This window comes from Gigantopelta aegis, chromosome 12 (assembly GCF_016097555.1).
Source record: "Gigantopelta aegis isolate Gae_Host chromosome 12, Gae_host_genome, whole genome shotgun sequence".
In the NCBI taxonomy this organism is placed as follows: domain Eukaryota; kingdom Metazoa; phylum Mollusca; class Gastropoda; order Neomphalida; family Peltospiridae; genus Gigantopelta; species Gigantopelta aegis.
Genome location: NC_054710.1, coordinates 45,072,194 through 45,087,898, shown reverse-complemented (window position 1 = coordinate 45,087,898; position 15,705 = coordinate 45,072,194). Strand labels below are relative to the sequence as shown.

Here is a 15,705-nt window from a genome sequence, read left to right as displayed (position 1 = left end):
TTCCAATACAGTGTAAAGTGTTGTTCGTAATTTTATTTCATATCATAGAAAATATCAACGCTAAACGTTCTAAACGTTTTCAGAAAACAAGGACATCTTAAATACGATGTCATTCTATAGGTTTTAGTACATATAATTATACAGCAAATATAAAATTACGTCACTATTCAATTCTTGGTACTTTTTACCTTTTAGTCAAATCAAAATTTGTATTCAGGGTTTGCAATATTTTGTATAAAATCTTTAATGATAACCGTAGTTGATGAGGCAGATCCTCAATAAGAAACCAGTCTTACTCAACTAAACCACGAAGAAATACTACTGATAAATATTTACATGTTCAGCTATGGTTCTGTCGGACTAATTACAGCACTATTACATTTAATGGTGGATTTGTAATAATATGACTCGTAAAATATGAAATGTGCATCTACAAACTTTTCAGTATTATTGCCAAATGTATTGGATTTAATATAACAAAATAAATCTAAAAACTCCTATAATATATGATTTTAGCAAGGTCAAATCAAATGTCTAAAATTAAATTTTAAAGTATGTTTTCTTATTTTGTTGGTGTTTGATTATCTAGAAAGACCGATAGTATAAAAGCTTTAAAATTACACCAAAATCTCATATCTATCTGGGCTTGGAGAGGTGTTATAAAACACCGTATAACGTCTGAACGGTCGAAGGTGTCACGGTCGGGTCAAACCTCCATAATGAAAGTTTACATTGATCCAAAATTTACATACAAACGAAAACTTAGGAACGAAACGTATACACCACGTTTCATCAAAATTAAAAGGTGTCGTACAAATTCTTGATTGATTTGATATGGAATGCCCATATGCACATCTTCCAATGAGATTCGTTTATCGAGAAGTTGGATGTATCATTGAAAAGAGTTCAGCTTTATGATATTTTGATACAGAATTCATATGAAAATTACAGGAAGAAAACACTCTGGCTGAACAAACTCTGAAGAGACATTACTATACCTGTACTAGATGGCACACTGGAAGTCGTTGAAGTTGAACCTGGAATAGAAATTTAAAATTCAGTTAGATAAAGATACAAGATAAATAAACCCTGATTAGACAGATATCAATGGGCTCTATTACGAATTTGCCAAAATACCCTTTCGACTCGTTTTGTGTAGAGATACAATTCTGAGTATGTAAACATTTTTTTTTCATTCTAATAAAATAGATACACATAAGATACCAACCTATGCTGCTGGCAGTAGATGATGAGGAACCTGAAATATATATTTAGAAAATAATAAAGATGAATGGAAAATTAGTCAGCTAGATGCTCAAACGGCCTACTCAAACAAATCAAGATGAACACTAGATACAAATATTTAGTTTCAACTATGTTTTCCTTTTTTGTTGGTGTTTGATCATATAGAATGAATGAATGAATGAATGAATGAATGAATGTTTAACGACACCCCAGCACGAAAAATACATCGGCTATTGGGTTGATCATATAGAAACACAGATAAGTATGAATGCTTTAAAATCACACCCAATTCAAGAAGGGCCAGACTATGTGACAGTGACAGCGACAGAGTGAGAGAGACATTGTTTGTCATCAGTCAGCTTAACATAGATATTGGAATCACAATTAAATTTCAAACATATGGAAGAATAAAAGACATGCGAATATTTTAATTAAACAATTTTAATATAAAATTAATTTGGTAAATACTCTGTCAATACGAGTCTAAAGTGTTCAGAAGACATTAATAATTTTAATATAAAATTAATTAAGTAAATAATCTGTCAGTATGAGCCTAAAGTGTTCACAAGACATTAATAATTTTAATATGAAATTAATTTGGTAAATAATCTGACAATATGAGTCTAAAGTGTTCACAAGACATTAATAATTTTAATATAAAATTAATTAGGTAAATAATCTGTCAGTATGAGCCTAAAATGTTCACAGGACATTAGTAATTTTAATAGAGACAGAAAGTAATGGAATTCAAACTAAATCACTTGAAATACATTTCTACAAAAAATATTAATATGTACTATTTTTTATTATTCAAGATATATAAGTGTCCATGATTTTGGCTTTGTTATTTATGTGAATCAAATTAAAACTTAGATTAGAAAAGTACTCAGGCAATGTTTTTATAAGAAGAAGCATGCTGCTGTAGAATACACAGTTCATGTATATAAATGTACCTGGTGTGGATGTCACAGTGGAACTAGGTGAAGTTGATGCTGAAACAGACATTGTAGAAACTGGTCAAAGTGTGAAGAATTAATTACTTACAGCACTGATAACATTATACTGCAATGATATCTGAGTTGTTCATATTTTAGTTTGATATTAGGCTTAACAATGATAGTTGAACCACTATATATTTCAAGTATATATGACCGGTGTCGCTTTGAGCAGCGATAAGTGTCCAGTGTGAAAATAAATTATAAAATATTAAAAGTCTACATATTTTATACGTACAAGTATGCAAATATAAAATAAACAGTTCACATATGTAAATGTACCTGCTGTGGATGTCGCAGTGGAACTGGGTGAGGTTAATGCTGAAATAAACATTTTAGAAACTAGTTAAAGTGAAAAGGGTAATGCACTAACAACGATTATAGGGTTATGTGGCAATGCTAGTTGAATCAACATTCTAAGTTCTTTTCATTTAACTTTGTACTTTTAAATTTGTACTGAAAATAATGTGGATAAACATATCGTAAAAATACAGTATTAATTATTTGCTTACGAAACGTTCGTCTTTCCTGTGAACACACTTGAACTTGGTGCTATACTAAATATCATTAATTGAAGCTCATTCATTATTTTTGTTATATGAGATAAGTACTAAATTAAACAGTATCATTTATAATATAAACACGCTTTACCTGGCGTGGACGATTCAGTAGTACTAGACGAAGTTGAATCTGAAATATATGTTTCAAATACCTTTTTAAATAAAAACAATTTAATTATGATACAGTAACACATTTTGAACAGTGTATGGAACATAAAAATATTTCTTAAACTTCACAATAAACAGTTTTGTAACAGTCTACGTAAATCAGGATAGTCCCTTTGACGAATTTATCACATCATACGACATTGTATCTAAGTGATACAGCATTGGTTTTGATGTGGTGTAAACATAGCATCAGTTGCATATTGTTGTAGTCTCAAGTTTCATAACTTGCACATGCGTTTGAAGATAATTCATTGAAATGTGACTTAATATATGCATTGAACCACCCTCCTTTTGGAAAATGACTTAATATATGCATTGTACCACCCTCCTTTTGGAAAATGGCTTAATATATGCATTGAACCACCCTCCTTTTGGAAAATGTGACTTAATATATGCATTGTACCACCCTCCTTTTGGAATATGGCTTAATATATGCATTGAATCACCCTCTTTTTGGAAAATGGCTTAATATATGCATTGTACCACCCTCCTTTTGGAAAATGGCTTAATATATGCATTTAACCACCCTCAGTTTGGAATGTGACTTAATATATTCGTCGAACCACCCTCCTTTTGGAAATTGACTTAATATATATATATATATATTGAAGCACCCTCCTTTTAGAATGTGACTTAATATATGCATTGATCCACCCTCCTTTTGGAATGTGACTTAATATATGCATTGAAACACTCTCCTTTTGAAATGTGACTTGATATACAACTGACCCCAAAAGTTGCTGACGTCTTCTGATGGCTATTATTCGCCAAAGATTGATAGTATTTAAAAACACAAAGTGTCAACTGGCAGGACTCGAACCTACAACATTGATTTGCGTGGCATTTGACAGCTCCCGACCATAACTACTCGGCCAACCAAGTTCTCCACAGAAATGGAAGCCCGATTAACAGTAGTTAAGAAACAGTTCTGTGATTGTACGTGGTGTGGATGTCATATTACCTGGTATGGATGTCATAGTGGAACTAGATGAAGTGGGTACTGAAATAGACATTACATAATGGGGTCAAATTACGAAGTGTTATGTACTGTCACAAATGATAGCAGTATGTTGCAGTGGTATCGTAAATAACGTCAATCGATATATTTTAGAAAAACACAGAACATTGTCGTCATTGACATATAAGAGCTTACTGAACAAAGATGACTTGGACATCCTAGGTGTATAACTAAATCACATGTATTATTTGTATTACGTTACACAATTATTATATATACCAGTGTTAACTTAAACTGTATCAATATAAGCACAGGGTGCTACTCTATAGAATAAACATTAGCCAATTATAACACACCAGTATTAACTTAAACAGTATCAATATAAGCGTAGGTTTGATACGCTATAGAATAAACATTAAACAATTAATATATACCAGTATTAACTTAAACTGTATCAATATACGGATAGGTTTGATACTTTATAGAATAAACATTCAACAATTACTACATACCAGTATTAACTTAAACTGTATCACTATAAGCATAGGTTTGATACTCTATACAATAAACATTCAACAATTACTATATACCAGTATTAACTTAAACTGTATCACTATAAGCATAGGTTTGATACTCTATACAATAAACATTCAACAATTACTATATACCAGTATTAACTTAAACTGTATCCCCTGGTGGTATATTTTGTATGTCAAATTTTTATTATCTGCACTTTGGTGTCTACATTTTAGGAGTTTGTTGGTCTACCCTAGCCTGCTTCAGGGCATGTGTTACTTTCAGATGCTGTCAGGGTATTAGGCTGCAAGATTGATTTTTATTCTGGGGTCCAAACCGACCCCAGCAAAAATTGGCAATTCCGTTGGCCTGTTGTACTGTTCGGCAACTGCATAGATGTTGGGGCTGTGGCTGTATTCATCATATGGCTAGTCAACTTTCCTGAGTGGAAGTTATCTGAGGGACGACGACGTCTCTTCCTGCTGGAACTAGCACAGGAGCTGATCATGCCACAGGTCCGGCGCCGATCCCTGATACCAACATTGCAGGCGCCGATCCCTGATACCAACATTGCAGGCGCCGATCCCTGATACCAACATTGCAGGCGCCGATCCCTGATACCAACATTGCAGGCGCCGATCCATTTGGCAGTGAAGATGGTTGGCGTAGTAGCTCCTGGTCAGCCACAGCAGGCTCAACAGGCAGTGGGTGTTGCCAAGAGGAGAAGATGTTGCCTGTGTCCTCGTCAAGTTGACAAGAAAGTTAGGCTGGAATGTGGGGCATGCAGGAAGCCTGTATTGTCCGATCACAGCACCCAACAAGTTGTGTGCAAACAATGCCTATAAATCCAAAAATGGCAGACTATTCAAGTTGAAAGAGTCAACACCTATGTTCCTGCAGGACATGATGATAGATAATCAATTTATTTTGTTGACGATATTTCACGTTATAGTTTGGTACAGGATTATGTCATTGTTTAGTTCAGAACACGTCAAATGCCAATATTACCTGGGTAAAAGAGCAAACTTTGAGTGATATTTCCTAACAAATGAGTCATCAAGGAATGCATTGACTACTATTCTGTTATGTTTGTGCTATTGTCACGTGTATGTAGCCAATAGAGCATTTAAACAAGCAAAGGTCTTTTGTGATACATTTTTTTTCTGTTCTAAAAAAGGAAAATATCAGTGGGGTCCGAACGGACCCCATTTGGTAGGATTTGTAAGTAAAATGTGTTGGTAGGATGAAGGTTAAACTGTATCATTTATAATATAAACACGCTTTACCTGGCGTGGACGATTCAGTAGTACTAGACGAAGTTGAATCTGAAATATATGTTTCAAATACCTTTTTAAATAAAAATAATTTAATTATGACACAGTAACACATTTTGAACAGTGTATGGAACATAAACATATTTGTTAAACTTCACAATAACCAGTTTTGTAACAGTCTACGTAAATCAGGATAGTCCCTTTGACGAATTTATTACATCATACGACATTGTATCTAAGTGATACAGCATTCGTTTTGATGTGGTGTAAACATAGCATCAGCTGCATATTGTTGTAGTCTCAAGTTTCATAACTTGCACAGGCGTTTGAAGTTAATTCATTGAAATGTGGCATAATATATGCATTGTACCACCCTCCTTTTGGAAAATGGCTTAATATATGCATTGTACCACCCTCCTTTTGGAAAATGTGACTTAATATATGCATTGTACCACCCTCCTTTTGGAAAATGGCTTAATATATGCATTGAACCACCCTCCTTTTGAATAATGGCTTAATATATGCATTGTACCACCCTCCTTTTGGAAAATGGCTTAATATATGTATTGAACCACCCTCAGTTTGGAATGTGACTTAATATATTCATCGAACCACCCTCCATTTGGAAATTGACTTAATATATATATTGAAGCACCCTCCTTTTAGAATGTGACTTAATATATGCATTGATCAACCCTCCTTTTGGAATGTGACTTAATATATGTATTGAACCACCCTCAGTTTGGAATGTGACTTAATATATTCATCAAACCACACTCCTTTTGGAAAATGGCTTAATATATGCATTGTACCACCCTCCTTTTGGGAAATGTGACTTAATATATGCATTGTACCACCCTCCTTTTGGAAAATGGCTTAATATATGCATTGAACCACCCTCCTTTTGAATAATGGCTTAATATATGCATTGTACCACCCTCCTTTTGGAAAATGGCTTAATATATGTATTGAACCACCCTCAGTTTGGAATGTGACTTAATATATTCATCGAACCACCCTCCATTTGGAAATTGACTTAATATATATATTGAAGCACCCTCCTTTTAGAATGTGACTTAATATATGCATTGATCAACCCTCCTTTTGGAATGTGACTTAATATATGTATTGAACCACCCTCAGTTTGGAATGTGACTTAATATATTCATCAAACCACACTCCTTTTGGAAAATGGCTTAATATATGCATTGTATCACGTTCTTTTTGGAAAATGGCTTAATATATGGATTGAACCACCATCCTTTTTGGAAATGTGACTTCATATATGCATTGTACCACCCTCCTTTTGGAAAATGGCTTAATATATGCATGGAACCACCCTCCTTTTGGAAAATGGCTTAATATATGCATTGTACCACCCTCCTTTTGGAAAATGGCTTAATATATGTATTGTACCACCCTCAGTTTGGAATGTGACTTAATATATTCATCGAACCACCCTCCATTTGGAAATTGACTTAATATATATATTGAAGCACCCTCCTTTTAGAATGTGACTTAATATATGCATTGATCAACCCTCCTTTTGGAATGTGACTTAATATATGTATTGAACCACCCTCAGTTTGGAATGTGACTTAATATATTCATCAAACCACACTCCTTTTGGAAAATGGCTTAATATATGCATTGTATCACGTTCTTTTTGGAAAATGGCTTAATATATGCATTGAACCACCATCCTTTTGGAAAATGTGACTTAATATATGCATTGTACCACCCTCCTTTTGGAAAATGGCTTAATATATGCATTGAACCACCCTCCTTTTGGAAAATGGCTTAATATATGCATTGTACCACCCTCCTTTTGGAAAATGGCTTAATATATGTATTGAACCACCCTCAGTTTGGAATGTGACTTAATATATTCATCGAACCACACTCCATTTGGAAATTGACTTAATATATATATTGGAGCACCCTCCTTTTAGAATGTGACTTAATATATGCATTGATCAACCCTCCTTTTGGAATGTGACTTAATATATGCATTGAAACACTCTCCTTTTGAAATGTGACTTGATATACAACTGACCCCAAAATTTGCTGACGTCTTCTGATGGCTATTATTCGCTAAATATTGATAGTATTTAAAAACACGAAGTGTCAACTGGCAGGACTCAAACCTACAACATTGATTTGCGTGGCATTTGACAGCTCCCGACCATAACTACTCGGCCAACCAAGTTCTCCACAGAAATGGAAGCCCAATTAATAGTAGTTAAGAAACAGTTCTGTGATTGTACGTGGTGTGGATGTCATATTACCTGGTGTGGATGTCATAGTGGAACTAGATGAAGTGGGTACTGAAATAGACATTACATACTGGCGTCAAATTACGAAGTGTTATTTACTGTCACAAATGATAGCAGTATGTTGCAGTGGTATCGTAAATAACGTCAATCGATATATTTTAGAAAAACACAGAACACTGTCGTCATTGACATATAAGAGCTTACTGAACAAAGATGACTTGGACATCCTAGGTGTATAACTAAAGGACATGCATTATCTGTATTACGTTACACAATTATTATATATACCAGTGTTAACTTAAACTGTATCAATATAAGCACAGGGTGCTACTCTATAGAATAAACATTAGCCAATTATAACACACCAGTATTAACTTAAACAATATCAGTATAAGCGTAGGTTTGATACTCTATAAAATAAACGTTAAATATTTATTATATACCAATATTAACTTAAACTGTATCAATATAGGTATAGCTTTGATACACTATATAATACACGTTAAACAATTACTTTATACAAGTATTAACTTAAACTGTATCAATATAAGCACAGGTTTGACACTCTATAGAATAAACATTATAGAATTATTATATACCAGTATTAACTTAAACATTATCAATATAAGCACAGGTTTGGCACTCTATAGAATAAACATTAAAATCTTTTGAATATCAAAACAATTCTGTTATGATAGAGTGATTGTTAACACGTTTTGACCGAATTATGAATAAAAAAATTTAAAAAAAAGCGGGGGTGGGGGGGGGGGACAGTCCATTTTGTCAGGGGGAACAAACGGAATTCATGCTACAACTGAAATTGTAGGATATTTCATTTAAAACACACCTTTTCATATGCAGTAACACATCATTTGAACATAGCCTTAATACTATCTCCTTTTCATATATAGTAACACATCATTTGAACATAGCATTAATAACATCTCTTTTCATATGTAGTAGCACATCATTTGAACATAGTATTAATAATATCCCCTTTTCATATGTAGTAACACATCATTTGAAAATAGCATTAGCACTAATAATATCTGTTTTGTATGACGATTGATAAACATTTATTAATTTATTAATTATGACCTATTTCATGTCCTGTGTGTTAGTGTATCATAGGTAACAGAACCACAATTAAAATTAAAACCACAATTCCAAGAATATTTGATACTGATTTGAACTGTCATCAAAATCTAATTCAATATTAAACAAAATCTGAAGTTTCAATTACACAAGTAGAAACTTTCGCTACAATTACTGGTATACTACAATACAATACAAGGGTACCTGGTGTCGATGCCACAGTGGAAGTTGGTAAATCTGAAATACATATTTACGAAACGCGTTAAAGTACAAAGTGTTATATAGTGTAGGAAACGATAGCATTATACTGCAGTGGAATTAGAAGAAACATAATTTCCCATCATTTAACTTGTTGAATTAAACTCTCCAATAAAAACCAGTATAAGGTGTGGGATTAGACCCATTACGTAAATATGTATCTTACAAATGTATAGCAATGTTTCAAACACCTTCAGTGGAATATTTATAATCCACGACGACATTTTCGTTTGTTTTGCCTTTTTAATTATTATTTCTATAGACACACCTTATTACAAAGATAACTATTATGTTTGATAGGATAACATGGGCAACTGAACTACAATTAAAACAAGTTCTTAATTATGGTATTAATTTGAGCATAGCGCTGAATACTGAGTGGACATAATCAATTTTGGTTCCCAGGAGGACTGCCACATTCATAATGCGACTGTGCAGTAGCCAAGAATATCCAAACAGCTTCCGTAAATAAAAGGCCGTATGTATGGGTACACAGTAATGCACATAATAATATTCCTAGCATGGAACTGTATTTACATACATATTCAACAATTTATTTCGAAGGTGAAATACATTGAAATTAATGCTAAAGCAGTGTGTATCAGTTTTTATAGGCTTACCATTTGAACAGAACGTGTTGAAAGCATTCCAGGCATCATTCAGCGACTGCAAGACTGTTTCACTTACAATAACTTGGCAGGGTTTGATATTCGAGAGGATACAGGCCGTCGTCTGTTTGTACACCCTAAAACAGGTAAAGGAGCAGTCTCGAAGATGCATAATGATCAAAAATATTTATTGATTTTTTTTCTGTTCATACATATATTGAATTAAATGTCCATAAATATTAATTTACTACTGATTATAAATTTAGTATATGTTTTGTACATATGAAAACAAAAATGTCCACGATCAATACCATATATCTGCACAATCCTGAGTCAGATGGGATTTGGCAAAATGTTTTGGTTATGCGTCACAGACATATGCGTACGTCACATACGTAGGCGTACTTCTCAGACGTAGGCATACACGTTCCCAGTGTTGTAGAGATATAGACTGGCTTTTGCCAGAATTAAACAAAAATGCCCAAATATGTATAACAACATTTATTCATATTAGCATTACTACCAAACAGCTATATAGGGATGCAAATTAATCACTACGCATTTTTACATGGACTACACCTAATTTTGAGGGTAGAATGATGGAAACACATGGTAAAAAAGGTCCAGGTTAGAAAAGTGTTTTCTTAATTTGAGGTTTTGATCCAGCAATAAGGGGCAATTGCCATCCCTGTCCCCTGTTGCGCACGCTTATGGCCACAGAGCAATCAGCTTCTTCAGGTTAACTTAGGCGTCGCGCAGCAATCAATATGTTCGGCCATGATTATGTCTTTAAGATGGTATGGCTTTGTCGACGTGGAACAACCAACCGTTCCCTACAACGTGTTATATGTTATCGTAGTTATTGTGTTTTATCTTGGGAGGAGGTATTTTATGACTTTGCATTGTGCAGAGATATGGCCCTGATCATGTATTATGGTTTCTTCATTCAGATTTGTTTTGTTTTTATTTTGATTTTCCGAAGGCCTCCAAGAACTTCAGGAACTGTATTGTAGACATTAATTATTTGATCTGAAGTTATACACGGATAGCTTGTTATAAAATCTCAAAGTGAGTGCTGACGGGATTTCAACCTACTGCACCGAGCAGCGACATCGGAAAGTCTTAGACGTTAAAAGGACTGTCAGTCTGGGTTTTCTACACCGTATAACATTTAAATTAACTTCACGTCCTTATTTGACTGTGTGTTTATTTCTTTACTGCACAGTCCTCTGAAAATTACGAGAATGATCGTTTCGTTCGCGTGCCGCATGCGCAAATCTAGTTTTGCATAACCCATGTTTTGTTGCTGCATTAAATTAAGAACATTATTAACATAACGTTTACCTAAAAAGGAAATGAGTTACTTGAATGGTGATTTTTGGTTTGTTCAACACATAAATGATTTATTTAAATGTTCAATACAGAAGCCTGTATTATTGTATTAATTCCGTAATGATGCCAAATATATTATTATTATCTTATTATTTAAGTCCAACGCGTTGTCCACAATGCCAATTACTTGTTCATTGCACAAGTTGATTTGTTTACATTATTGGAGACAATGGGTGTGCATCTGAGAGAGACAGATAAAGAAACAGTCATAGAGACATATACAGATTCGAATACTGACAATAAATTACCTTTACACCAACATGTCGCAATTTGTATTATAAGATAAAACATGATTAATTTAATAATATAAACATAAACTATTTCATACCGGCACCAGATTTCTGGGATAGGTAACCCAGCATATTTGTTGGTATCATAGATGTCTAACTCACAACGACTGTGGATCGGGCAAGTGTATAGCGCGCTCAGACCATATCCCGTCAGTGACATTACTGAAATCAATGAAATAAAAACTTAATTAAACAGTTGAAGCACGCTATATAGATAATACTACATAAACTGTCGTTATACATGTATATAATTTAGCATACAACTGAAAGCATATCTAATGGGCAAAAGTGAGCTGGATATCCGGGCGTCCGGCGAGAGGGCAATAGAGACATTTGCCCTCTCCTTGGATCTGGATACATAGCCGCCCGTAGAGAGGGGACGAGAGACATTTGCCCTCTTCTTGGATCTCGATACTTGGCATCCATAGAGAGGGCAAAAGAAACATTTGCCCCCTCCTTGGATCTCAATATAATTTCTTTACATATATTCGTGAGATAAAGTGCATTCTTGCCCACTAGACAGAGTTATCCAGCTTTTGCATGGTGCTAGAATAAAAATCCGTCTGACCCTAGGACTAGATAAATCATTCTGACCCGAGGGCTAGACGATTTCTACATACGCGTGACGCCATAACTCATGTTTTACGATGATTGACGTCATAACTCATTGTTTTCATAATTCTGTTTGCCATTTCACGTTGTATCATTGTCTTAAAATTATTTAAACAAATTAATAGTTTCGACTTTATACTTATTGTTATGTTGTTCCATTTGAAATTATGTCATTGCATAATTTGGATTATATTTTTCAGTGTATGATTAAATGAGTTTCATTGTTTTTAGGTGAAATGTTTACAAATCGTTCTAGAATAAACAAACCATACGTAGCTTACAAAATTAAAGGGACATTCCTGAGTTTGCTGCAATTTTATCTACTAACAGAGACTTTTTAACGATTGTAATTACATATCAAATATATTTGTCTGCATACAATATTAGTGGCTGTATATCAAACGTGTTTCTGGGCGTTATAATATTGGTACTAGGTTAAATTTCATTTTATTTCCTAAAAATTATTTTCTCGTACGTACGAAATTATTTGATGACAAAATCCAGTTTGGGCTTCTTACAAATATTAAGACGAACAGAAACACATTGAATATACAGACAGTGATATTCTAAACAAGAAAATATATGTAATATTTTAGTTTGTAGCATCCCTTTAATGTGTTGTTACTGTAATTAAATGAGCAAGAAAAAGAATCAATCACCGTTGTGAGGTATAGATAAGGCAATTCCAACCCTCGGGACAAAATGTTTCAATCACATGGTCGAAATTTTCACTACGAGGGTGTACTTTTTCTATCCCACATGACCCCATATGATGGAGTCTTATAATCTATACCTCACAACGGTGATAGATTCTATTATTATAACGCCTGACGAAGTCTATGTCATATACATGGTAGTATCCGATAGTGATACCATCTATTACAATATGTAACAACCTAGACTTTGCTAATAAAACTAGTGTTGTTGGCGCTATTATATGTGTCAGTTATCACATGGTGTCAGAGAGGCGGTTTAAAAAAGACTTCAGTAAAGATGGACATTTTCCGCCCACCCGATTGTTTATCCCTTTCCGGTAATCCTGCAGATAATTGGTGAAAGTGGAAACAACGATTTGAACTTTTTCTGCAAGCCAAAGAGATTGACAGGAAAGAACACAGTGAAAATGGCAACCCTGGTAAGCTGTATAGGCGACAAAGCTTTGTAACGATATAACCATTTTAGGCGGAGTGATTTGGCCAGAACCGTGTACGCTGATGTTTTAAACAAATTTAAACTGAATTCACTGGACTGAAAAGAGTGGTTTTCTCGAGGTGCTAGTTTTGCGAAACCGCTAGAGGTGAGGGATAAAATGTTGATGATTATTATTATAAACTAACAATGCTGGCCCAGTTGTGTGGATTTTTAGAATGTGACAACATGATACGAGATAAAATTGTGTTTAGCACGCAGTCTATGTCTTTGAAAGAAAGACTGTTGAGAGAAAGTGATTTAACTCTTAGATAAGCAGTTGATCTGTGCAGAGCTGACAAAATCACTCACAAGGAAATTCAGTCGATGAAAATTTCGGTTTCAGCAGCAAAAGAGGTATTTGAATTAAAAATTCGTAGGGGTAAGTTCAGTACACCACAGAGAGGTGTTAACATGCAAAATTGTCGTCGATGTGGAACAAATCACCCAGTAAGAAAGTGTCCTGCATGGGGAAATAAATGTTCAAAGTGTTCTGGTTTTAATCATTGGGCCCGTCAGTGTCGTTCAAAGAAAATTCATGATGTACATCATGAGTCACAAACCGATAGTGATAACAATGAATTTTGTATACATCCGCTGTACGTCGGAAACACAAATGCTACAAGCGAATGTGACAACTCTGCATGGTATTCAGTCATTCAGATTCAGGGGTCGACAATTCACATGAGGTTAGACACTGGAGCTGCTACAAATGGCATGCCACTGAAAACATTTAGAAAACTCGAAACGAAAACAAACCTTATCCCATCGAGAGTGAGTTTGAAGGCATTCGGAGGTCACACTGTGGGGCATGTAGGTAAAACCATGCTTAAATGCACTGTGAGTGAGGAATCAACCAATTGTTAATTTTTTGTGACTAAAACCAAATCACCACCCATATTAGGCCTGAAAACTTGAACAGATTTAGGACTGATCTTGAGAGGTGATGAAAAGACTGTGCTAAAATTAGTTGAAATTGTTTATGTTCGCCCACTTACCAAAAAGGATGTTGACATCTTTCAAGGTCTTGGAGCATTTGAAGATAAAAATCACATTGAATTAAATACAGAGGTTAACCCGGTAATACACCCTCCACACAGAGTTCCTTTAGCCTTGAAACAAAAGCTTAAGGAAACACTTGACAGAATGAAAGCAGCAGACATCATAATGGAAGTAAAAAAGCCTACTGCATGGGTGAATAGTCATGTCATTGTAGAAAAGAAAAATGGTGGCATTCGAGTGTATCTTAATCAAAAGGATCTCAACAGGGCCATTAAAAGGGAACATTTTCCTATGTCTACAATGGAGGATGTGGTGAGTCAAATTGGTGGAAAGAAACTGTTCACTGTTCTTGACCAGAAAGATTCCTACTACCAGGTTGTCGTTGATGAAGAGAGTGCACACTTGTGTACTTTCAACACACCATTTGGAAGCTATTGTTTTAAAAGAATTACTTTTGGGATTTGTTCTGCTTGTGAAGTATTACAACAGAGGAACTGTTCACATTATTTCTGATGATATGACCATTGCAGCAGAAAATGAGAGTGAACATTCCTCACATGTCGACGATTACAAGTCCCCTGAGATCTCTCCTGAAAACAAAATACTGAATGGAAATGGCTACCTGAACACACACAAGCTGTTCAACAATTGAAAGATATTCTGTCGAGTGAGCCAATATTTGTATTCTTTGATGAGAAAACCCCCACAACAATACAGTGTGATGCTTCTTCAAGGGGGTTAGGTGCCTGTTTATTGCTGGATGGAAAACCTGTGGCTTATGCATCTCATTCACTGAATAATACAGAAAAGACATACTTTGAAATTGAAAAAGAGATGTTGGCAATAGTATTTGCAGCAGAACAAATTCACAAATACATCTTTGGCCGAGAAGTAGAAATTGAGAGTCATCACAAGCTACTGGAAATAATAATGTGGAAACCTACTGAGAAAGCGCCACCAAGACTGCAGTTGATGATGTTATAACTCTTGCGATATAACTTCACAGTGAAATATACTCCAGGTTCCAAGATGTACACAACAAACACTTCCACGTGCACACACAGATACCGAACCAATCTCAGATGTACATGTTACACATCTTAGAGAGATGGACATGGGAGCGCATTCTTTGTTACAAAACGTGCTCATGAGCTTGAACAAAATGCAGGTTTTGCGTGAAGCAACACTCACAGATGTGACATTAAACAGTGTAAAAGAACAAATACAAAGTGGTTTTCCAAAAGCAAAATACATGTCTTCAATAAGTA

At 34.6% G+C, this 15,705-nt stretch overlaps 1 protein-coding gene across 1 annotated transcript in view; it reads right to left on the bottom strand.

The window, feature by feature from the left end:
- Positions 1-945: 945 nt before the first annotated feature.
- LOC121386090 (serine-rich adhesin for platelets-like) overlaps positions 946-15,705 on the bottom strand; it is a 30,633-nt gene continuing 15,873 nt past the window's right edge. The window contains exons 11-18 of the mRNA XM_041516889.1: positions 11,674-11,797; positions 9,966-10,090; positions 9,292-9,324; positions 5,729-5,767; positions 3,930-3,968; positions 2,892-2,930; positions 2,199-2,237; positions 946-1,037 (exon numbers count right to left, since the gene is read on the bottom strand). Coding sequence (XP_041372823.1) covers positions 946-1,037; positions 2,199-2,237; positions 2,892-2,930; positions 3,930-3,968; positions 5,729-5,767; positions 9,292-9,324; positions 9,966-10,090; positions 11,674-11,797 — 530 coding nt within the window. The remainder of the gene's footprint in view (positions 1,038-2,198; positions 2,238-2,891; positions 2,931-3,929; positions 3,969-5,728; positions 5,768-9,291; positions 9,325-9,965; positions 10,091-11,673; positions 11,798-15,705) is intronic.